We start from the raw sequence: 25,488 nt of genomic DNA, 5'->3' as shown, positions 1-25,488 counted from the left end.
ATACAGTGATGTCTACTGCAGTGAATAGGCTAAATAAAACTTTGATCATTTTTATTGATCAAATTTTTAAATAAGTAACAATCTTGACTATTTTATGCAAGAACCTGCTAGACCTATATTGAAATTCACACACCAAATTATACCGCAATATATACCGTTTACCGTATGTGTCCCAAATTATACCGCAATATGAATTTTAGGCCATTTCGCCCACCCCTACTGTGGATCCACTCACACACGCTCACCTCCAGCTCTTCACTGACCTTCTTCCTCCCTCCACCTCGCATTCTGGCCCTTTAGCAGTCTTCCTCTGACAGACGTTGCAGTTCACTTTTATTTTTTCGCCATTCTCGCACCCTCTTCGGATCAACTGAGAAATATCAACTGTCAGATTGAATGTCAAATCATATTTCTTCCTCTTTGTCACCATGGTGGTATTGAGAGAAATGTGAAGAAAAACGGAAGACTAAACAAAGAAAGTTTGTGAACAGGGTCGGACTGGGAACAAAATTCGGCCCTGGCAATTTTCTCCTGGACCGGCCCACCACTGGACCGACGACCGCCCCCCCCCCCCAAAAAAAAAAAAATCCCCCCCTGATTCCCCCCATAAATGACAAACACACTATGCTGTAGCAACACTTCATAAACGGAACCCAAACATTTAGATTTGGACCTAGCCTAATCTTAACATTTCTGTCTCTTTTAAAAATTCTGGTTGCTAATCACACCTTTTTAAAGTGATTTGAGAGGGATTTGGGAAAGACAGGCTCATCTTCTGTCTGTCTCACGTCATGTTACCCCATGCATTAAACCACATGTCACTGCTTGACTAAATGAAAAATATAGGCTACTGAACATGGATATCGTCATACAATAGTTGACAGAAATTACGTTTTGTGCAAACATGTTGTTGAAACACAACCACAGCCTTTATTTGGTGCAAATCTCCTTTAGCCTATTTTGGTTATAGTCCGCGATTCACATTAACTGTAGGCTATCACCACAAGTGTAGGCCTATACTAAACGTTTTTGCCCAAGTTTGTGTGCCGTCATCACATTTTGCAAAATTAGGCTACTTTCGTTACTAACCTACCAGTTGATACTTTTTATCTGCATCGACTCGCAATTGATTGTGCATCTAATGTAACACTCGGTGGAGAGACTTCCACTTTCCAAGTTTCACTTTCACTGTCGTTGTGAGCTATGGTTATACTATATGGGAAATACTTTGAAGTTCCTTTTGATTAGGATCAGCTCCAAAAATGAATGGGTTTTCTTTAACCTGTGCTACACTTTACCACCAAGTTGTGCGAAAATTGTAGGCTAGCCTACCGTAGTTTTTTTTATGTTGACAGAACCGCAGTAGCACATGGTGCAGTAAATGGAAGCTCTTGGTAGCGCGTGCAACTAACGTCTATAAAAACAATATATTTATGGAATAAAACTAGACCTCTCATTGCTGTTTACGGTTAAAATGCGATGACGTGAACACCAGCCAGCAGAGAGCACTTATACAGCCTAGGCTACCATGCAGTCGTAGGCTATATTTCCCCACAAACGTAGCGGCTGCTTGGACAAATCCACTTCAGGGGTGGGGCAGGGGGGCGCGATCGTAACACACACTGAACCTGTTATGAAGAGGCCAAAATGATTGACCTGTCACCCCCCAAGCCAAATGGATGCAACTGCATTTGCCTAGGCCTACATGACGGGCCGCAAATAGGCTAAATGACTTCCCAAAAATGACTAAAAATCCCGGAGGTCACCGGCCCACATGTGGACCGGCCCACCGGGCATTTGCCCGGTTGTACAGATTACCAGTCCGAGCCTGTTTGTGAACCTCTTTGTTGTGTTGCCAGCATTCAAGTAGCCTAATCTATCCTATGACGTGATAAAATATTTTGTCTAATGCGCAAATTTGAAACAAAATGGGATTAATTAAACAATGCAGGATAGCGAGAAAAGTTTAAACCATTTGGAACTCTGGCTTTCACTTACACAGTCATTTAATCAGAACGTTAGTATGGCAGTCTGCACCATACTGGCTTAAACAGACGATCTGACGGGTTTTAGAAGATTAAATACAACCCGAAACTAAAAAACAGACCAGGCCTCTATTTGAGACCGGCCTTTAACCAAAATCTGTAGCAACACCAGGCGTTTAAAAGAGACCTGTGTCTATTTGTGACTCGGCTATTATTTGAAGTTTTACGGTATGTCAGCTAGGCAAAAAAAAGTAGTACAGTAACCATTGTCAATGAAGGACTTGGCTAAGACTGAGAGGTGGACATGAGAGATATTTCAATGGTCCTCTGCTATAGTGACAAAACATCTAAACATTTTGACTTGCACTGCTTATACAATGCCAAAGAGACGATGCATTTTGGGGGCACTGACTATTTATATGAGAAAGAAATTTAGTTTTGAAAACATGAGTGAACTGTTTTGGGAGAGATATGAGCTTTTGCAGGTGAACCATGGTGTTGTGCTGAACCATCCAGGTTATTTAGGTTAAGTATAGTTGAGTATCCGGTCTGTTTCAAAAAATGAGCCAAAGCAATTGAGAAGGATCTTTGCAATTTCGTGGCACTGACTCTTTATATGATAAAGGAATTTAGTTTTGAAGCATGAGTGAACAGTTTTGGGAGAGATATGAGCTTTTGCAAGAGCTAACGACATCGAATCAAATTTGAAAGTGCTGGCTAAAGCTAATCGTAAATACTCGAAAATAGTCATCCACACCGGCACTAATGATGTCCGATTGCGTCAATCGGAGATCACCATACAAAACTTTATCTCCGTGTGCAGGTTCGCGCAAAAGATGTCTGACTCTGTAACTTTCTCTGGACCCATACCCATTAAAAGAGGTGATCAAAAGCTCAGCAGAATTTCGGACCTCAACCGATGGCTGTCAAAGTGGTGTGCCAATAACAATGTGGGCTAGATAACTTTAGCTCCTTCTGGGGGAAACCTGGACTATTGAAAAGAGACGGTATCCATCCCACATGGGAGGGCACTGCCCTCCTTTCAAGGAACATAGACCGTCACTTAACCGAGGCTAGTTCCTGACGAACCAGAGATCCAGGAAGCAGAGATAATGTCTTACACATATCTCTGCCGTCCTAACAGTCACCCAGGTATACAGGGCATACAAGGCCAAATAGAGAGGGTGTCTGTACCAAGACTGTCAACTCTTACTCGACCCAATAGGGGAATTATTCGTAGCAATCTTATTACGATAAAAACTTCTTCGGTTAAGCAAATTCCTCCAAAAACGCAACTTACATTTGCTTTACTTAATATTCGATCACTGTCAAATAAAACTGCCTTGGTTAATGAAATTATTACTGACAATCATATAGATGTTATGTGCCTTACTGAAACCTGGCTTAAACCAGATGAATACCTTCCATTAAATGAGTCTACACCTCCCTCCCATTTGAATTATCATGTACCACGCCACACTACAATCTATCAATCTAGTCTTCTCACATCTCCCAAGCTCACACACAAGTTTAAATCTTCTGAAGTTCTAGTACTCAATTTTTTACCGCCAGACTGGAAAACTAATCAGCCTGTAACTGTGGTCACATTGTACAGACCCCCTGGCCCCTACACTGAATTCTTAGAGGAATTTTCTGATTTCCTTTACACTTTAAAGGGACACCAGGCAAGCCTGATGCTTTTTCTCTACGAAACTCCCCCTCGCTCGGTCTGAAGCTCTTTTCCTTTTCTTTGCATCTTCCGTCAAGGGTTTTCGCTGCTTCTTCGCCGGCTCTGCCATTATACACACGTTTGCAACAATAGCTAGCGGTTTGTTAGCCTCCCTCTGTGCTGTGGATGCAGGATGGAAACTGAAACTGCTTCGGTCGCCGGGTACGATACACTGAACTTGCAAGCGGGATATTCTTCCTACAGGCAGTAGGGGTGGGCGAGAGAGTCTTCATTCGCCCTGTAATGAGTCATTTAACCATATACCGACTTACGAAGATGAGTAATTAACACAAAAACGTTGCCTGGTGTCCCTTTAACTATCCAAACAGAAAAAAATACTTATATTGGGTGATTTTAATATTCATATGGATAATGTGAACGATTGTCTCACAATTGCATTTCAATCCCTAATTGACCATGTCGGGTTCTGCCAAAATGTTAATTCACCCACGCACTGAGATAACCATACTATTGATCTAGTCTTGTCATACGGCATAAGTATAGAGCAGTTAACAATCTTGCCACAACACCCGACCTTAACTGACCACCATCTAATTACTTTTACAATGACATTACAACATGCAGTACCTAATTTAGCTGAATACTACAGCCGCGGCTTATCTGAAAAAACGAATGCAGACTTTCTAGAAAAATTTTCGCTTACGCTTGCCCCATTCCGGACTCATGTGGTAGGCCTATCAGAAGGCCCTTTCCTTAATCCAGCCGAGGTCGACTTGTTAACTGATAATGTGATGAACTCATTACGCTCAACCCTTGACTCAGTAGCACCACTCAAAAAGAGAATAAGAAAACAAGTAAGGCGTGCTCCATGGTATACCACACAGACAAAAACACTCAAACAAACAGCACGTAAACTTGAACAAAAATGGCGTACCACTAAATTGGAAGTTTTTCGCCAAGCATGGAAAGATAGCCTTATCACCTACAAAAAAGCACTCAACGAAGCTAAGTCAACCTACTATTCCTCGCTGATCGAAGAAAACAAAAACAATACAAAATTTCTCTTTACCACAATCTCCCGCCTGACGAAGAGCCACACCGAAGTAACTTAATCTATCCCTATTTGCCTAAACAGTAATGACTTTATTGACAAAATTTAAACAATTAGAGATAAGATTAATAACCAATCAGTCTCACCAAATATTCATACTCCATTTCTGAACGGTAGCGAAAATATAATTGAATCACAGATGAGACGAACAACGTTGAATTCATTTACACCTATCGACATATTAGACCTCACTTCCACAATCTCTTCATCAAAATCTACAACTAGTCTACTAGATCCTATTCCTACCCATTTTCTGGAGACTGCTCTCCCTTTCTTGGATAATGCTTTGCTCCAGATTATAAATAACTCACTGCTATCAGGCCATGTACCACAGTCGTATAAGTTATCTGTTATTAAGCCATCCCTCAAAAAGCCTACCCTTGACCCCAACAACCTGGCCAACTATAGGCCTATATCTAATCTCCCTTTTTTGTCAAAACTACTAGAATAAATAGTGTCGAAACAAATTGGTACCTTCTTGCATATGAATAAAATCCAAGAATTATATCAGTCTGGTTTCAGAGCTCACCACAGTACTGAATCAGCCTTAGTTAAAGTTTTTAATGACCTCCTCATCGCTGCCGATAATGGACATATTGGTCCTCCTGGACCTCAGTGCTGCCTTTGACACCATAGACCACAACATCCTACTCCACAGGCTTGAACATTCGATAGGCATTAAAGACTCAGCACTCGCTTGGTTTAGATCAGGGGTGGGCAAACTTTTTGGCTCAAGGGCCACATTGGGTTTTGAAAATTGTCCGGCGGGCCGCACAGCCCCCCCCCCCCCCGCGACACACGCATAAAAAAATACATTTTTTATAGCCTATAATTTAGTATGAAAAGTATTTGCTTTAAAATATGAATTGCTTAAAAATACTGCTAATTTTATGCTGTTTAACAAATGTATAAATTGTGCACTGTCGCTTTAAGACAGTCGCTTTAATTCACGTTTATTTCTCAATTATCTTCTGCCTGCTCCGCTATGGCTAGTGCTGTACCTACGGCTGGGCCCTCACAGTTTTTAAATGGTCAGTAGTGGGAACTACTGTTGCCTTCATGATTTCCTTTTAAAACTTTCTTATAAGGAGATATCAATTATCAACAATCACAAGCCAGCTGGAACCTGCGGCTCTCTCTCCCTCTCGTGAGTGCAGACGCGTTCCCAATTAAATGGATTGCATAATGTTCACGTTAGATCTGCTGCAAAGGAGATAACTAAGAGTTAACTTAGTTCAACATGATGTTATCTCTATTTAACATGATGTTTTGACATTGACATTGTACACGTTATCTAAGGAGAGTGAAAAGCAGTTTGCAGTAAAGCTAACCAACGTCGTCTCTATCGCAGGAAAAAAATAGCGAGCAGCCTGATAACTAAATGAAATGCTCGGCGGGCCGGATGAAAGTGCTTGGCGGGCCGGATCCGGCCCGCGGGCCGCAGTTTGCCCACCCCTGGTTTAGATCATACCTTTCTAACCGCAGACAATTTGTACGGGTTCACAATAAACCGTCTACCCAGACTATGGTAAAATATGGGGTGCCTCAAGGCTCAGTACTAGGGCCCCTGTTATTTTCTCTCTATATGCTTCCTCTAGGCTCAGAAATTAGGAAACATGGCATTAAATTTAATTCTTATGCAGACGATACACAACTATACCTTTCCATAAAACCTGACGAATTAACTCCGTTAGCCAAACTTGACACATGTACAGTGAGCAGTGCTTCGACTTGGCCAGCTTCACTCGCGGTCCGCGCGTGGAATCACGCGGTATCACGCGACTTTAATTTGTATTTTCCCAGTGAGACGCTGCAACAACCCAAACAACCGGTAGATGGCTCAAGTGAGCAGGGTGTCTCGTAAAAAGAAATGGAGCCTGGAAAACCCTACACAGACTTCACTACAGACTTTAGCAGACTGGTTTAGAAATAATTTAATAGCCAGAAATATGCCTGCCCTGCCCTAATAAAGAAATATTTGGTTAACTGTGAGTGAATCCCGTTTGCAGCCGTAGAAGAAACGCAGGACAAATTAAACATTCTGGTTTTCTCCGAGTGCAACGATGATAGACAGACATCATTTGGACAAAATATAGAGCATATTAACCTCCGTTGCTCAGCCAAATGCCTTCCTGGTGTTACGTCCTGTTACCACGGAGTTACAGGCGATAAACAATTTTTTAAGGTCACAAGTTTACTTCATTAGCGGTTTATTTTTTTGATTATTAAAGAGTGTTTTTCATTTAAAGGTTTGACTTCGTGCTTATTCAGTAGAGCATTTAGTGCTCTTCCCATTCCCAGACGTTCACATTGCATGTTTGTTTGTAATGGATGCAACCGCGAGATAGGCTACGCGTTTGACGGCAATGAGTTGTGAACGGACATGAACCAAGACATATAGCCCAGCAGCAATCTAGGGACTGTTCGTTATTTATTGAAGGGGCCACCGGAGGAATTTTGAGTGCTTCAGTCAAAAGTTGCATGACCCTCCCTTGCCTGCTAGAAATTGTTCAATGACCCTCCGACAGAATTGTTAAAAAATACATGACCCTCCCCTTGCCAATTGTCGCATGTCTTCCGCCCGCGCTGCTTTGCGCCACAGCCACACACTGTGATAACGTTCTTAAATCAATCTTTCGTGAGCTTGCATGCTACCAGTCCTTCCTTTTCAAATGTGTTGCGCCTGTTTGCACAATTTCACAAATAATCATATGTGATTAATAATATGACAAATAATCCCTGTGCATGGGGACCGAAACAATGCATGCCAACCTTTTCCGTGTTTATCACGTATTTTAACTTTCCCCCGCTGTCTTGCCGTAGAATAGGCTATACCAGATTTTAATACTCTCATAACAACCCTGCCATCGGGCCTGTCTCTGTGTTGCCCTGTTGCTACCCCTTGCCCTTCCAACGAAACAGATGTCTTCAAATCATCGTTTTCCTTGCTTGAATGTCATAAACATACAACTTTATGCAGCAGAATTACGCATAGGCTACTTGGAACATAACACATTTGACAAAGGACATATGTATCGTAACACCCCCAATTATCACCACTTTTGTTCAGAAATTCTAAAACAACGATGTTTTTTAACACTTCAAAATAACATTTGCTAAATTAACCTTACATTTTTCAGTAGCCATAGGTGTGTAGATTTGAACAAAATCTGGTTTGGTTCTTAACGGCACATGGACGGTTAGACCGAGGTAATGGATATAAGTGACACGTACACGCAAGACGGTGGAAATACGGGACCGACGGTAATAGGGGGAGTTCCGATATGTTGATAGTGACAAAATATTAACTTTCAGTGTTTTACGATGTCTTTGTCATGGGGAAGTGTTTTTCCCCATGCATTTATTCTAGGCTACTGTCAGTGACTGACGCGAGAGAAGCAGTGTCTGTGTTGTGTTGCATTGCGTTGCGTTAATTTATTTTCATTGGGCATACCGTGCCGTGCCGTCCACAGCTCTTCAGTTCTGACAAAGCCAAAATTACTCCTTTTGAAACAATGAGTGCAGGAAGCGCGTTTGTATGGTTATATTGCTTGACAGGGGGGATCCCAAGCAGCTTTCAGCCATAAGGCTACTTTGAGAACATTTCAATTCACCCGACACTAATATTCAAAATGTTGAAAACTATTTCGGCATAGCCTATAAAGCAGTTTAATTAAATGGAATGTTAGTTGTAAACAAACAAGCTACTTGGTGAGGCTTGGCCTCACAGATGCGCTCGTGCCTTAGATCAGGGGTCCCCAACCTTTTACGTACCATGGACCGGTTTGATTCCCATTTTTTTTTCACGGACCGTGGGGGGGGGTTCGGGGGTTCCATGTTCCATATGCAGTGTGCATGCATTACTTGAAAAGAACTAGCTCCAGTTATGTATGAACAGTGAAGGTAACGAACTCTTAAAAACGTGAAAAACGTGAACTTGAAGAAGTGAAAATGGAACAATATGAACTATGAAAATTGAACAACTTAGCTACATCTATCAAGTGTGAACATGCTTAACAAAATATGGGAACAAAACATGGGAACTAAATGTGCATTACGAATATAATCAGTGGGAGCCCTGTGCTTGTTTCCCTGCAAGACAGTGACACCCTCAGTGTGTTTGAAATGTCCAGTCGATTGCGCAATTTGGTTTTAGTTGCAGTCATTGCAGAAAACCCGGCCTCGCATAGATACGTGGTGGGAAATGGTAGCAACGTTTTCAGCGCTTTTACGGCTATCTCGGGATATTCTGCTTTGGTTTTGATCCAAAAACCCGGCAGAGAGGTTTCCTCATACACACTCTTAAGACCACCGTCATTTGCAATTTCGATCAACTGCTCTTCCTCCTGCGCTGACATGTTAGGACTATTCGGGATATTGACAAATGGGTTGCGGACCCACTCATTGGTTTGCCGTGGATCTATGGAGGATGGGAAGTAGCCTAACGCTCAAACTCATTTGAAAGCGCAACAAGGTGATCGCGCACCAGCTGCAAGAGAAAGGGCCCTGCCTCAGTCTCTCCCAAAACCCCCACTACTGTTTGGAACATATCAAATACACCCCGTCCCCATTCGCCCCCACAAATCAAGCTTGGCTTTAAATGCAGCGACTTTATTTGCCAGTTTAAAGACAGTCGTCATTCTCCCCTGGAGTGACAGGTTGAGGTCATTAAGCAACCCGAATATGCCACATAGGTAAGCGAGTTTTGACACCCAGTCCTCATCACTAAAATGTGCAGCTAACGGTGACTTTTTTTCTGTAAGAAATCTCTGCAGCGGCTCTCGCAACTTAAACACCCTGGCCAGTTTCTGCTAAAGATGCTTGTTTTTTTGTTGCTCATTCTAGCAGTTTAGCTAACTTCGTGTGACACTACCGTTCGCCAAGAACTGATCAAGTGAAGTGAGCTGACCTGAGGCTGCGCAGCGCTGAAGGCAATATGTAAAGTGTTGAAGGCGGGACAGACGTAAGAAAATAGACCTTGCAAAATGCAAACATGCGTGCAATCAAACAACTGCATATAGGCCTATGCCATGTAAAAACGTGACATTATTGCGAATTAAAGTTTAGTTTGCATGCATTTTTTTAAAACTCATGTCGTAGGCTACAGCCCGGTTAGGAATGTACAGGCCGCGGCCCGGTGGTTGGGGACCGCTGCCTTAGATGGCGGGAAAAATCTTCAGCCTATTAACTTAACTGACCACCCGATTCACGTTGGCTGGGGGGGAAGGGGGGCCCATCAGACATTTGTGACCAGTTAATCCGGCCCTGCCCCCCAACAAATCACACCTTTCCACCTCTGACAGCTTAAAAGAACTCACAGACCTATTCACAAACCTGCGGCATTTTGCCGTGTTTTGAAATCCTATGCAGCTTTCAATAGTGAGGAAGCAATTTTGCATTGTAGGCATAACTAACATGCAATAACGCCACCAACAACAACCAAAACTAGGCTAATCATTGTCAAAATGTAAATTAAATGTAACATTATTGTGCATCAAATTAAAATGTTCTCTTTTGCAAACGTATAGGCATAGTAACAGAATAATTTAATAATGTTACAAAGATACTACATCAATCCGTATGTTTCATTAGGCTAGGCTATTTGTTTTGCCTTATTCTTGATTCATTTAGGCTAGGCCTTTTTATTCAGGGGCCGTATTCACAAAGGCTAAAAGTAGCTCCTAACTGGCGAATTTAGGAGCCACTCCTAAAAATAATGGGCGTGTCACTCCTAACTTTAGGACTCCTAATTTTTTTCACAAAAAGTAATTCACGAAGCATTTTAGACCTAAAAGTAGCACTTAAAAGTCTGGGACAGCTTAAAAGAATTCGAGAGGACTCCTAACTCACTAAGACCTATTCATAAACAGCTTTTTGTGGCATTTTACGCTGCGATGTTTTGAAATGCGCTATGCGGCAACAGGAGCTTCCAATCGCGAGGGAACAATTTTGCATTCATAAAAGGAATGCAATAACGCCACCAACAACAACCAAAACTACTCATTGTTAACATGTAAATTAAATGTAACATTTCATTGTGAATCAAAATAAAATGTTCTCTTTGCAAACGTAGCCTAGGCATATGGTGACAGATTAATTTAATAATGTTGCAAAGGTACTGCATCAATCCATTAGCCTATGTTTCATTAGGCTACTAGGCTATTTGTTTTGCCTTACTCTTTATTCATTTAGGCTAGGCCTTTTTATTCAGTTATTAATCATCTTCCGTCCTTCTCACTACTTGTGTAGCGCACGCATTCTCCGACCTGTCACCTGTCACTCATCATCGGAAGGGAGGTGTTTGGAATCATTCCCGCGTTACAATCGTCAGCCAATCAAGGTGGTCACTTCAGTCAAGCTCGTGCAGTAATGACGTCATCTATAGCAACGAAGACTCACTCCTAGTTTAGGAGTTGTCTGAAAGGCTTTGTGAATAACTTTTAAGAGAAAACTCCAAGCTAAAATCTTTTAGTGCGATTTAGGAGTAGCCTACTCCTAGATAAAAGCCTTTGTGAATAGCCTACGGCCCCAGTTATTCATCATCTTCCGTCCTTGTGTAGCGCACGCATTCTGAGACCAGTCCTGTCACCTGTCACTCATTATCGTAAGGGAGGTGTTTGGAATCATGCCGGCGTTACAATCATCAGCCAATCAAGGTGGTCACGCTTGCCCATTTACACAAATTAATGGTCGAATATTACTGATGATCATTGTTATTTAAGAACATGCAGTGTGCGTAGGGCACCAAAAACATCTTGCTCGTAAAAAAGCATCATACCGCACATTGTGGCGGTCTGTTATTTAGGCTACTGTAGGCTGCGCAAACCACAGGGCAAGCCTGCATTCGAGGCCTTCTGTTGAAGAATTTTATATAAAGCCTGCGCTAACAGTAATCCTCCTGCCCCTGATAGGAATACCACAGCTGTGGATATGTGTGGAATGTTCAAGTAATAACACAATCCAATGTGTGTCTCAATTGTCCCCCGCTGACCACCTCACACATTTCTCTAGATTTTGCAACGAATTTACATGACACAATGCCATAAAATATGCCAGTTTTAGGACACAGAATAATGTTTGTAATGATACCAGTTAGGCCTACGTTTAACAGTAACAAGTGTAATGAGCTATTCATTGTCGAAGGTGCATGGTCAAGTGAAATTCTTACTTTGGAAAACAAACATTTTCCGATATCATCGCCGATCATCAGAATATTGCTCTGGACTGCAGGTAACTTGTTAAGCCAGTGGTTCTCAAACTTTTATTTAATTCCCCACTTTGATCAAGGGGCATGACTGATGATAGTGGAGATAACGTGTTATCCCGAGGCCTTTGCCAGTCAGCATCTCCGACGGTAGTCTACCCTATTAAAAATATAAGTTTTCGATGTCCCAAACGGAGAGACATAGGCTACTTTATTGTTTTTTAACGATCTCTATGCTACTCACAAAAATGTAGGCATGGGGACATGATGAAGTAGGCTATCCAACTGTCGTGTGTTAAATTATTGTGATTACGAGCCAGTGGTTTTCAAACATGCGTGACTCGGACATCTAACTAAATGCAACAGGCTCATATCGTCCTCGCATTCGCAAAATGAGGACCAGTGTTTTGTCAAATTGCAAATAGCTATTCGTTTTAACGAATTTTTATGATAGTATGCTTTTTGTATAGGCTACTATCTTAATCTTGGAATATCGGGAGGGAAGTGGCGCGTCTGCAGTCAGCCAAATATGAATGTAATTCTGCGGCATAAAGCAGATGTATGTGTTTATTGTACAGAAAGAAAAAAAAGACATGTCAAGCAGTCAATTGACTACATTGCAGTCAAGAAGTAGGGCAAATTAAGACACTGTTTTGATTTGTGTAGTTGCATTGCCCCCAACACTGACAATAACATAGCAGATTTCGATTTTCGCTACCACCGTGTAGTCAAGCCTTAAGCCATACCCAAGTAGCCTTAATCGAGGTAATGTTTAATTATGCATGATTTATTTTGTTATTGAATTCGTGGGCTGGGATTCCTCTCCGTAACAATTATGTTTGGTAGCCTCCTGCTTTTTCAGAGGGGGCGGCAGTCAGGCTACTGACAGAGCGATGTACAGTGGCAGAGCGACGCACAGTGGCTGAAAGTGGTACTAAAGCTTCACGCAGCTTCACGCCTCGTAATGCGCGACTGAAGTGGCCATTTGAAAGCGATGCCCACTGTATAAGAGACATAAAGACATGTATGACAAATAATTTCCTGCTTTTGAACTCCGATAAAACAGAAGTCATGGTTTTAGGTCCTAAAAAGATGAGGGATATCCTATCCTCATCACAGTCTACATTTACTGATCTTCGACTATCCTCATCCACAAGTGTTAAAAATCTAGGAGTTACAATTGACCAAGACCTATCACTAAGTAATCACATAAAACAGATTACCAAAACTTAATTTTATCATTTAAGGAACATTTCAAAGATAAGGAAGTCTTTATCCTTACCAGACGCTGAGAAATTAATCCATGCTTTTGTCACCTCAAGGATTGATTATTGCAATGCTCTATACCAGGGGTATTCAATTAATCTTCAGCGAGGTCCAGTTACGGAAAATTTCCTCAACAAAGGTCCGAAACATCATAATGTTTAACGTGCGTGTTTAGGCTATGTATATGTATGTATGTATAATATTAGGATGGATGGAGCCTAGTTGTAGATAGATAGATACTTTATTGATCCCCAAGGGGAAATTCAAGAAATAGAAGATTGTAGGCCTAGGCCTAATGTTTAATGTGAAATAAAATAAGTAGCCTAAAAGGCAACATTCGAAATGAGGAGAAATAAGGCAAGATAAGAATAGCCTAATTGGGGAGAAAAACTGAGTAGCCTTGGCTATTTTTAAGATCTTAATGTGAACTTAAAATAAAATTTGAGCTGAGACAAGGATGGATATTCCACAGCTGGTTCCTTGAACCCATTAATCAGCAAGTTTAATTTATTTATTTTTTTGTTTTTTTAGGTTGACCCGAAATCCTGGAAACCCAGGAATATCACGTTGTTGGGCAGTGAATGCATGTAGGCTTAACTAGATTGTGGTGGATCAATCATATTGCCTTCTTAAATCGTAAAATATTCTGTGGTCTCAGTTCACTGTTGAATGGGCCTAGCCTACCCCATGCTTGCTCAAAATATATGCTTTGTCTAGTAGAGGTGCTTCAAATTGGCGCTTAAAATCGCCTGTCTCAGAATATATATAGAAGAGGTCCAGGCCAATTCCGCGCAAAACTGTCACACCATATTTAGTTGGCGTTAACGTGACAGTTTTGCGTGGTATTGCCCCTGTATCGTTATATAAAGCTGTTCTCGCTGTCTAGCTTTCTCCTCTTTGAATCGATGATTTGAAAATAACTTACTTATCGTTAACTTAGATATCCATCTGATTGTTTCTCGTCCCGTCTCCTCTCGCTCGTTTCAGGCTATCAGTCTCTTCTCCATAGTAGGCTACTTTACTCACTGACTTGACTTTATCAGAATTCACAGATTTCACTGGCTGAGTAGCAGCAAGCGAAATGATGGTTCCTGAAGCTCCTGAAGTAAATGCTGTTATCCTAAACAACGAAACATTTAGCGCAGCTTTGAAATCTTACGTGAAAATCTAAATTAGGCTATTATGGTCTGGGTCCAGATAGGATCAGGACCAGATGGTGCGGTGTGGAACTTCACCCACCTCAGGGATTTTTGGAATGGACCACCCTGCTGAGTCCTCGTGTGACTGGCACCCCAGTCGCGCGTGCGATGGTGGTCACTGACCATACCTGCGCTGGTGTTGACTACCCCTCACCATGCCTTAGTTATGCTGCTATAGCATAGTGCTGTCATGGACTTTTCATGTGTCACGCCGTACAACCCCCCCCCTCTCCTCTCTCCCCTTCTCTCTCTCTCAACTCTCCCTCCCTTGCCTATTCTCACTATGGTATACTGTAACAATATATAGTACCACTGATTACTTATTGACATTAACCATTTTGATTTTCAGTAATACTAACCCACTCTACATCTCTCTTTCTTTCCCCTTACTGTACCTCACTTGTGAGGTATATCATCACCAGTCATCAACCATCCATGTGTTGGCCCTCCTCTCACCCATCTCACCTGAAGTCCCATCCTCGACTGCCCTATTACTGTCCCCCTATCTGGATTCCTGGCCCGTACAGCCTAGCGACCCATCACCTGCCTATGACAACTCTGCCCGGATTCCTGGCCCGTCTGCCGACCCACCACATGCCCCTTGACAACTCCCCCTGGACAAATCCAACGCTGGACTATTTGAACTTTCTGTCACTAAATCAGGATTAATGAATTATCAAACCGGATACGTAATCACCCCACCTCTTGTAACTTTCAGCTCAAGTGCTTTTAACACCATGTCTTATTTTATACACCTGACTATCATATGCATTTGTCATGTATACAGACCTTACTGTCCTGTATTGACCCTAGGCAGATGGGTCAGGCCCTTGAAAGTGGACCACATAAACAATACAATATTATAAAACATTTTTAGGCTGATGATTGATCTCTTTAACAAGAAATTTTGCCTAAAATGCTCAAAATTGTCCGCTTAAAAAAAGAATACTTCAATATCAATATTATCAATTCATACTAGCAGTGACAGTTGACTGTTGATAGCTGGCAGTTATAGAATTTAGAATATCGAATAACCTGAAGCACATAGTGCTCTGTTTTTCATGGTTGGTGATATTAGTGACCTTCTAGCCTTCTACATTTGAGCAAGCACATTTTCCTAGTTCATGGTGGCACAGTCTAGTTAGGTTATATTCTGAGGTGTGTCTTTCTGTTAGTCAGGTGATGGCACACATATTCTAAAAGAAACATATTTTGGGCTATGTGTCCAGTGGCAGATATGTGTGGACTGGTGAATGACTAGTGAATCACTAGAGACATATGCCAAATTTCTTGTTTTTGTCCATGAGCGAGTATGGAGATGGTGATCACAGATCAGCCAACGATTACAACGTTACAGTGCAGTTATTTCACTACGGAACAAAGCAGTTTGGCACAGGAACTACTACAAATCCACCTGTAACAGTGAGCATCTGCAGCATGCTAAGATTTGCTACTAGAAGTCATGTGAAGCAGGCAGGACGTGGTAGACCATCTTCTTAACCTGCAGCAACACCTGCAACTGCATCAAGTCCATCTAGAGGGACTTTGTACACTTGTTCAGCAGTAGCTGCTGCCAACATAGATACGTGCTTCTTCTGTCAGAAGCAGACAAAAGAGCGTCTTCATGAGGTGTCCTCTTTCAATGCAGGCAACCAACCAAGAGATATAAGTAATATTTTGAAGTCAATGACTTTTAACAGGTAGCCAGTGTAAATATGCTAGGATGGGGGAAATATAGCTGCATTTTGTATAAGCTGTAAGCTCAGGTATTATTACAGCCAGCATAATAGCATAGCAATAGCATTGCAATAGTCTATCCTTGAGGTGACAAAAGCATGGATTAATTTCTCAGCATCTGGTAAGGATAAGGACTTCCTTATGTTTGAAATGTTCCTTAAATGGTAAAATGACGTTTTGGTGATCTGTTTTATGTGATTATTTAGTGCTAGATCCTGGTCAATTATAACTCCTAGGATTTTAACACTTGTGGATGAGGTCAGTGGAAGATCACTATATGTAGCCTGTGATGTGGATAGGATATCCCTCATCTTTTTAGAACCTAAAACCATGACTTCTGTTTTATCTGAGTTCAAAAGCAGGAAATTATTCATCATCCATGTCTTTATATCTCTTATACATGTGTCAAGTTTGGCTAACAGGGTTAATTCATCAGGTTTTATGGAGAGGTATAGTTGTGTATCATCTGCTAAACAACAGGGGCCCCAGTACTGAGCCTTGAGGCACTCCATATTTTACCATAATTTGGGTAGATGGTTTATTATGGACCTGTACAAATTGTTGACGGTTAGGAAGGTATGATCTAAACCAAGCCATGTGCTGAGTCTTTGATGCCTATCAAATTTTCAAGCCTAAGTAGTATGTCATGGTCTATGGTGTCAAAGGCAGCGCTGAGGTCCAGGAGGACCAGTATTGATACAAGGCTAGGTTTTTTGAGGGAGGGCTTAATAACAGATGTCTTAAACGACTGCGGTACATGCCCTGATAGCATTGAATTATTTATAATCTCGAGCAAAACATTATCCAGGAAGGGGAGAGCAGTCTTAAGAAGGTGAGTAGGAATAGGGTCTAGTAGGCTAGTTGTAGATTTTGATGAGGAAATTGTGGAGGTGAGATCTAATATGTTGTGTATAAATGAATTAAACATTGTTCGAGGTCTCATCTGTGATTCTGTTATGTTTTCGCTATCTTTCAGCAATGGAGTATGTGTATTTGGTGAAACTGATTGGTTATTGATCTTATCTCTAATTGTTTGACATACAATCATAATACTGACATACATCATACAATCATGTTGAAAATAACTGTTTTGTGAACTCTATTCAACATAGCCAGTGATTTAGGCAAAATTTATGGTGTTAATTACAGTGAAATATACAATTAAAAAAAAATAGGGTTGAAACAGGTAAAAAAAAAATGGACATAATTTTTCTCCATGTTCAATGACCTCTAAAGACAGTCCAACCACTCTCCAAAAATTAACATTTCAAACCCACAGAAACCACATACAGTAGGCTGGGCCCCATCCCAACTTTTTTTGAAACATGTTGCTAGCATCAAATTCAAAATTAACATATATTTTCCATGAAATAGTACAAATTTTCATTTTCAACATTTTATATGTTGTCTATGTCCTTTATGCTGCTAAATATGGGTTTACGAAACTTGTATATTATTACATTCTGCTTTTATTTGCATTTTACACAACGTCCCAACGTTTTCTGTTTTGGGGTTGTAAAAACAAACCCCAAGGAAAGGAGAAAGAGGGAGAGAGGATGAGACAGGGCAGAGAGCAGCGCCTAGCCAGTCCAAGACAAGAGGCAAAATAGAAAAGAGCGAAGAATCTGTGTTCCTCCCTTATATCTAAAATAGAAATTAACATATAGACGGCATTCATCTGGAAACCCCTCTAATCACCAGGGACAATCCTATCTGAGAGCAAGGGGTGTGGGTGTATCTCATCAGAAAGGGCATCAAATATCCTAGGTTATAGAAACATCATATGCATTAAGTTTACTGTTTACTACAACAGACAATGTTGTATTTCTCGCATTGAGACCTTTAATAACTAGGTGATACTATAGGCCTATTTTGCTTCCTCTGGCACTGATATCAGCTGCTTATAAAGGGGTAGGTAGACTCATTAAAATATATGGAAATGCTTGGAGAAAACATCATACTGTCCATAGACACTAATATAAATGTAAAGTGAGTAAACTTGAGTCTATTGTCCATTAGAAATGGAATGACATTTCTCAGGAATGCTACCACAGTTGAGGTCTGACTATCCATAACCTTAGCACTGGATTTTAACAAAGAAAGTTGTGCTTTTATCAGTGCAAGAGACACTTTTTGTGAAGGGTCCCAAGACTTTTGACCGTGTTAGTTTGACTGTATTCACTTCCTGCAGCATTTTGGTGATATGATGTGTTGAATTTGGGGAAACCAATTGTTGTTTCAGTTGTGCTGAGCTATTGAAATGGTCCTTGTTTTCTCAAAAAAAAAAAAAAGTGTATATTTTGCTTATAAACCAACATTTCTAAAGGGGACCTTTGTCAGTGGCTGTAGACCTCTCCATTCCTTCTATGGGTTACTTCACCAAAGACTTGGTCACCACCAGCCACCATTGATTCTTGTTAATAATTAAAATTCTTCAGAAAAACTCTTGATAAAAATGTATTTGAATGATCATTGAATAGCGTTCAACAAGTCTACCTATTTGTTTTGGTTGCCTGCAGAAAAAAATGTAAATGAGTTTACCCTATTCTCCTGAACTTTAAAAGTAGCCAGCCACTACTGGTGTCCTTGACAGCTTTGCAGTTCACATCCCAAAAAAACTGTACATTTGTAACAACAATATTAATAAAGCCACTACCTATCCGTCGGATCCCATCTCGAAAGTAAGGTCCTCGCTTTCTCACGTGTGATTCTTCATCCACTTTAAGTGATTTGAGGGGCTGTCCAAAGAAAGACACACAAATGTATTATACTCAACACAAAACTCTGATTTTAATTGATGTGCCAGACCTGTCAGGTGGATTGATTTGTCTTGCAAAGGTCAAGTTCTCATTAATACAGAAATAATTAATTTGTTAACAAAATTGGAGAGAAATAAACCTTTTCTGTACATAAAATAATCTCTTATTAAGGCCCGTCTTTTGTAAATGTTTTGATTTTTTTTATTGAACTGCTTCAATTGGTATTAGATCATTACATGGCTTTTCATAATGCTGTAGAATGCTCCTTTCACTTGAATGGGCCTTCCCAACGTTCGTTGTTCTGATAATTTTGTATAACAGACCGTTGCTATGTATCTTTCATATTATTCTGCAAGTAAGCTAGTTGGCTCAGTAGATGGTCCAAGACAGCCTTATTTGCAGATAAATGTAATTTGTTTGCATCTGCTATTTTTGGATTTTGTGAAAGTTAGCGAGAAAAGAGACACTGCATTCTAAAAAAGCTGTTGTAATCCCAAAACACGTCTTAAATGTTGTTGTGTGAGCTAACTACCTGACGTTAGCAATTTAACAAGCTAACTTAACCTCCACTGCCAGTTAACAGTGATGTCAGTCAAGTTCTATTTGTGTGAGAAACTATTTGTTTTCTCAGCGGAAGCCACGAAATCGGGCCCTGTTCGCCCTGTCGCCCTGTTATTTTCCGATAATGACCGGGGGACAACACATTATTCCTTACTTAATTACAACCTCAATATCCCAAAATTGGGAAACAACATAAAATGTAAATAAAAACAGAATGTGATGATTTATAATGTCACATAAACCACTGGAGGAACATTTCACTAATTAGATTAGTGTTTCTCAAAGTGTGGTCCGGGGAGCTATCCCAAGTGGTCCGCCAGCAGACGTGGTAAAATATAATATGAGTTGTTTGCAATATTGAACCAACTTGTGTGTAAATCCAAACAGTTCTGCAACACTGCCTATGTAAACTACACCAGTTTAAATCATATGAATCCTTAACACAAAAACTAAGGTGCAAAGATGGTAAGTGAGTAGGCCTATTGTGTAATGTTTTTTTAGCTAGGTAGTCAGTAAGGTTTTTTTATTGGGTAAGTGGTCCATGGTCTGAAAAAGTTTAAGAAACACTGAATTAGATTAATGGCCAGCATAGTTGTGTATATATATATAAAACTATCATTCCAGAAAGGGAGAGTCTCTCAGGAGTAAAGATGGGGAGGTATTCACCACTCTGTGAAACACTGTGTGGGAAAATAGTGTAATAATACAGTGTAACAATAAGGGCTGTCAAAATTAACATGTTAATCGCTGCGATTAATTTTGAAATACATAACGCGTTACAAAATGTTAACGAAATTAACACATTGTGTTTACGTGGGCGGCTGATGTCATGTAACGGAAGCCACAAAGACCTGAAGCCGCAAGCCTGAGAGTTTATTTTATTGTCTATGGAGTTAGATGAAGATGGAGAGGAACTTCAGGAACTTGTAAGCAAAAAGTTTCAGCTTTAAAATTTGCCTTATCAGTGATCAGTGCTGCCGATACCACCACACGCATTACACACTTGTCCGTAGGGCACCAAGACAGCAGGGACCAACATTTAGCCAGTATCTTTACTGCAAACTGCTTTTCACTCTTGTTAGAGAATGTTTACAATGTCAAAATGCACCAACAGCATGTTATACAAAGATGATACTTTCCGGGTCCTCTCCATTAAGATCCAATTTGAATGTATGCTACTCCTTTTAATTGAGAACGTGTCTGAGCACGCACAAGAGGGAGAGAAAACAAGTGGCAGGTTCCAGCTGGCTTGCCATTGTTGATGGTAATTGGTATCTCCTTTTTAACACTTTGAATGCCGCGCTGTTTTCGGAAGCTGCGAGTGCCAGCAATCTAGATCATTGTTGACAATTTTCTGTAGAGCCACAGCGTATTCTATGTTATAGCTATGGACACATACTATGGCTCGTTTGAAAGTTGAGACTTTAAGCTCTGAGTGGGTACAAACCCTTTTTTTCTACATGCCTCTGTTCCTGAGAAATCCCAAGGTAAACAGTGGCTTGTTTTCATCAAAATCCCTGTTTTTGCTTTTCTAGAAATGGAGATATAGCGTCTTTCATGAAAAATGAACTGTTGCCTGTAAAGTTTCCAGGAAGTGACCTAGCAAGACCTGGCGAGACTGCCACCTAGTGATAAACCCATGAAAATGGCCTGGTGTTGACCTGACGTGCATGCGTCACTGATTCAACCCAAAGCGGGAACCATCAAAAGCTGAGTTATGATAAAATGTCCAGATAAAATGTTCAGATCGTATGTTTTCATGAGTTTTCGATCTTCATCTATTTCAGTTCTATTCATTATAGAGTTCCCTAAATCGCACATAAGGTGTGTTAGAGTGTCTATTTTCGTAATTGAAAAAAAAAAGCTAAAAACACAATATTGCATTTTTGGCACTCAATGCATGGGAAAGAAAACGCAATATTGCGTTTTTGGCACTCAAAGTGTTAATATAAGACACTTATAAAAGGAAATCATGAAGGCAACAATGACGAGGTTAGAGGAGATTGCAGATTTATCCGTTTCCCACTACTGACCAGTTAAACTTCACATATATATAGGCTGCACTCACTGTGATTTGGAAAAATAAGTATAAGTATATATACTCTTGTGGCGGTAGTGGGGTAGCGTAACGGTTGGGCGCCAGGTGGATTTATCCACCACCACTCAGACAGAGTGAAGATAAACTAAAGTTCAGAAATAATAACTAAATGGCTTTATAAAGCACCACAAAACATTAAATGGTTTTAACTCTAACTAAAAGACTTCAAGAAATGCAAACAGGTGTGTTCAAAATGGAATATATTGTTCAGAACACACATATGAACACCACACAAGCAAACAAACAACCACAACAGCAGTAGCAGTCCGTTCAGCCTATTTTTAGGTCAGGCCACTAGGAGGCGGTAGGCGGTAGCCTCGACAAAAAACGCAAAAAGGCAAGACGCAAAAAGGTCCAAAAACGAGAGAAAAAAGTATCTTCGGTCAAAAAAGACCTCTTCAGCCTAAGGCCACAATAAATTCAAAACAGTATACAGTAGCAGGTTAAACAAATTATACTGCTATTATAAGCTACTCAAGTATACTCAAGCTAAACAAGACCTTTTATTTAGGCTATAACTAATTGGCTACTATAACATAGCCGACTGCTTCAAAGCTCCCAGTGTGGATAAACCAATAAACAAAATAACATTAAATAGCAAAATCACGTAACAAAAAGAAAAGCTCTCCAAAACTAGAGCACAAACGTGATTGCTTTCAGTTTACAGTTTAGATTAGATTACAATAAAGGCAGGCCGGCGCCGGAGGAAAGGAAAATGTAGAAACAAAATAATAATCCCCAGGAAAACCCCTAAGGAAACCCTCCCCGGTAGCCTATGTAATCTATATTCAACAAAGTCGCGCCGCTCACGACTAAACAACAAGAGCGCTTTTAAAGAGCACGGGACAACACAGAGAAGTGGGCCAGCTGCTACAACCTCGCTACTGTCGCGTCTCCTGCGAACAATGGTAAAACAGTTCTAATGCAAGGAGATCACGGAGCGAACACCAAAGGACCAAACAACTTGCACAAAACTACTAGCTTACCCACGTTGCGTGACTCCTGCAAACAATGATAAAACAGTTACAGCGCAAGGAGATCACGGAACGAATGGGGCAAGACAGGCCGACAGGCGAGGAACAACAACTTTGCTGCCGTGATCGCTTGCTGAACAATGATAAAACAGTTCGTTAGTGCAAAGCGATCACGGAGCTCGGTTTAGACCAAACACGCACAAAACTCTGAACAACTCGGTGTTGTCAACCTGCCGAACAATGGTAAAACAGTTCTTAAAGGCTAGGCAATACTCACGGAGCGTCCGAGACAAGGACCAAACCAGGCCGCTCTCACAAGGCAAACACTCTACCTGTCGTCACGTTCAGACTACGCGGGGGAAACACCAGCGAACAAACACACAGCAGACGAAACACCGGTAGAGGGAAACGAGAGAGGCGGGGACAGCGCTACCTGGGCTGTTATTTATAGACACTGACCATCTCCCGTATGTAGCCGCCATGTTTTCATTATATTATTTTATTATAGGGGGTCAGGTTTGATCGCCACACTCTTTTGATCCCGTGAGAGAAATTTGGTCTCTGCATTTATCCGAATCCGTGAATTAGTGAAACACACTCAGCACACAGTGAACACACAGTGAGGTGAAGCACACACTAATCCCGGCGCAGTGAGCTGCCTGCAATAGGGAGCAGTGATGGGTTAGGTGCCTTGCTCAAGGGCAGTTCAGCCGTGCCTACTGGTCGGGGTTCGAACCGACAACCCTCCGGTTACAAGTCTGAAGCGCTAACCAGTAGGCCACGGCTGCCCCTAAATGGACAAGACTGAACAGACAGAATGGACTAAAATGGACAAGAATATAGGGAATGGGGGGAAAGATGACTGTTTGGATATAATGGAAACCTATGGAGCTGCATCGAAGTGGGGAGCGAAAAGGGCTTATATTATACTTACTAAATCTTTAAACAAATGTGAATAAAAGACACAAAATAAGGTTGGTGTAAGAGTTATCTGTGTGTTCATGGGATTTAGGTGACATTATATTCCTATGTTTTGCTCTTTCCAGTTTACTAACAAGAGTGTCAGGATTGTAGTCACAGTCAAGCTGCCTGTGGCTGACTATAACTAAGTTCGGCAAGCTTAACTTTACATGTATTTCCTACAGCTAGGTGAGATAATTATGTTATACTGAAGTTCCACAGTTAGCAAGCTAACTGTTTTACATTGCAGTTTATTGGAGTTAGCTATGTCCTCGCAATTGGGGTTGTAGGGGCTAAATCTTTAGTTAAAGCCCCGCGGTGGTCGCTACTGTAGACTGGGCACTTAATTGATGCGCATGAAGTCTGGTTACATATGAAGAGAAGTTCAGATTTGTTCACAGTTGATAATTTATTCTCACCATGTTGTTGCAATAATCCACAAAGGTACACATACACCCACAAGTAATGTCCAAGCACACAATAGGTGCCAAGGTTACCCAATGTAACACACCTTTAGCAATATCTTAAAAGTGATCAAAAAGCTATGTGTGCTCCACCTCCGTCAAGCAACACCTGACACCCACATGAATGTTCCCACCTATATTGTGTGAACCCAATTAGGGTAATGAGTCACCTAGTGTCCTAATTAAAAACAAATATATATATATATATATTATTATATATATTGTATATAGTGTATGTAGGTGTTTCTGGAAAATGTAGATATGTGTATGGATGTATGTATGCACTGCATTACTGAACATGTATTGGCTATTGCTGTGATTGGATAATTACTTGCCTGTGTAACACCACTGTGTGATCATGTGATCACTTAATTGTACATATATGGGTGTCTTTGGATTGTTGACTCACGTCTGATGAAGGGCTTGAGTTGGCCCGAAACGTCACGGTAAATAAACTTTAACTTGGGAGCATATACTGGTGTTGCGGACTTTTTCCCCCTCTCTCATCGTAAGTGTTTTGTCCAGCACCCAGGATTAGATCGGGATGTGCGTGCGTTTTTTTCCTTTTTATACTCTAATTAAAAACAAAACAATCAAAACATGAATCCAAATGTCTCCCACAGGGGTATTGGAAACAAATTAGGTTGGTAATATACACAGTTTTGACATCAGTCAGTTACATTTACATATTTCTTCATAACTGCTGTGTTAGTAAAAGGATTGAATGTCCTGTGAATTAATAACTAGATGTAACGTGTGACTACTGGCTGTCTTTCCTATTGGAATCAATGATATATTGATGTGCTGTTAGTACATGGGGGGAGGGGCGAGATTGCTCTGTTTTGTTTGGTATTTACTTTGAACGTCAACAGAAGTGACGTCATGCAGGAACTCATTGTGCACCTTTAATATTGTGCTATATGTGGCACAAACAATGTTAGAGTTTGTGGACTAGCCATAGGCTATATTTGAATGGAGCTGGTTAAAAAAGATCATTATGAGATTGGTGTGGACACATTGGGCTTAAAGTGACAGTGCACCATTTACAAATGAGTTAAACCAAAGTCCTTTTAGGCAAGTCCCTCCACTCGGCGGCTATTATCGCTTTTTGGGCACTTATCGGGCATCTATTTCGGCAGAAATGTGCGCGTGCAAGGCTTCACAACACCAATCTTGCTCCAGCGGCGAAATCACAACACATGATTGGCACAATGTCTTCACAATACACCACATTATTGGCTCAATGTATTCACAACACAGCACATGACTGGCTCAATGTATTCACATGTCGACGTTGGGGTGTGATATGTGTAGACAACTGCCATATTGGCGATACAAACTAACCCCATGCATTTTCTATGGAGGTCTCTGGTTAAACTGCATCAAATGAGTAGTATTTATTAAGAAATTAATACTTTAACAAAATTACAGTGTCATTTTTAACATTTAAATAATATAAAACTGTTTTACTTTTACCGTT

The 25,488-nt window shown here is 40.8% G+C and overlaps 1 protein-coding gene across 1 annotated transcript in view; it reads right to left on the bottom strand.

Annotated features, from left to right (window-relative positions):
- Window positions 1–25,488, bottom strand: part of LOC143126014 (anoctamin-1-like) — a 197,835-nt gene that overhangs the window by 150,541 nt on the left and 21,806 nt on the right. Inside the window, exon 3 of the mRNA XM_076287933.1 lies at window positions 18,849–18,930. Within this exon, the coding sequence (XP_076144048.1) occupies window positions 18,849–18,930 (82 nt within the window). The remainder of the gene's footprint in view (window positions 1–18,848; window positions 18,931–25,488) is intronic.

Source organism: Alosa pseudoharengus, unplaced genomic scaffold, assembly GCF_046254945.1.
Source record: "Alosa pseudoharengus isolate Yale_2024_CS ecotype anadromous, Long Island Sound unplaced genomic scaffold, YU_APseudo_1.1 YU_APseudo_1.1_scf_16, whole genome shotgun sequence".
Classification (NCBI taxonomy): domain Eukaryota; kingdom Metazoa; phylum Chordata; class Actinopteri; order Clupeiformes; family Clupeidae; genus Alosa; species Alosa pseudoharengus.
Note: the sequence above shows the minus strand (reverse complement) of the source record. Positions and strands in the feature narration are given on the sequence as shown.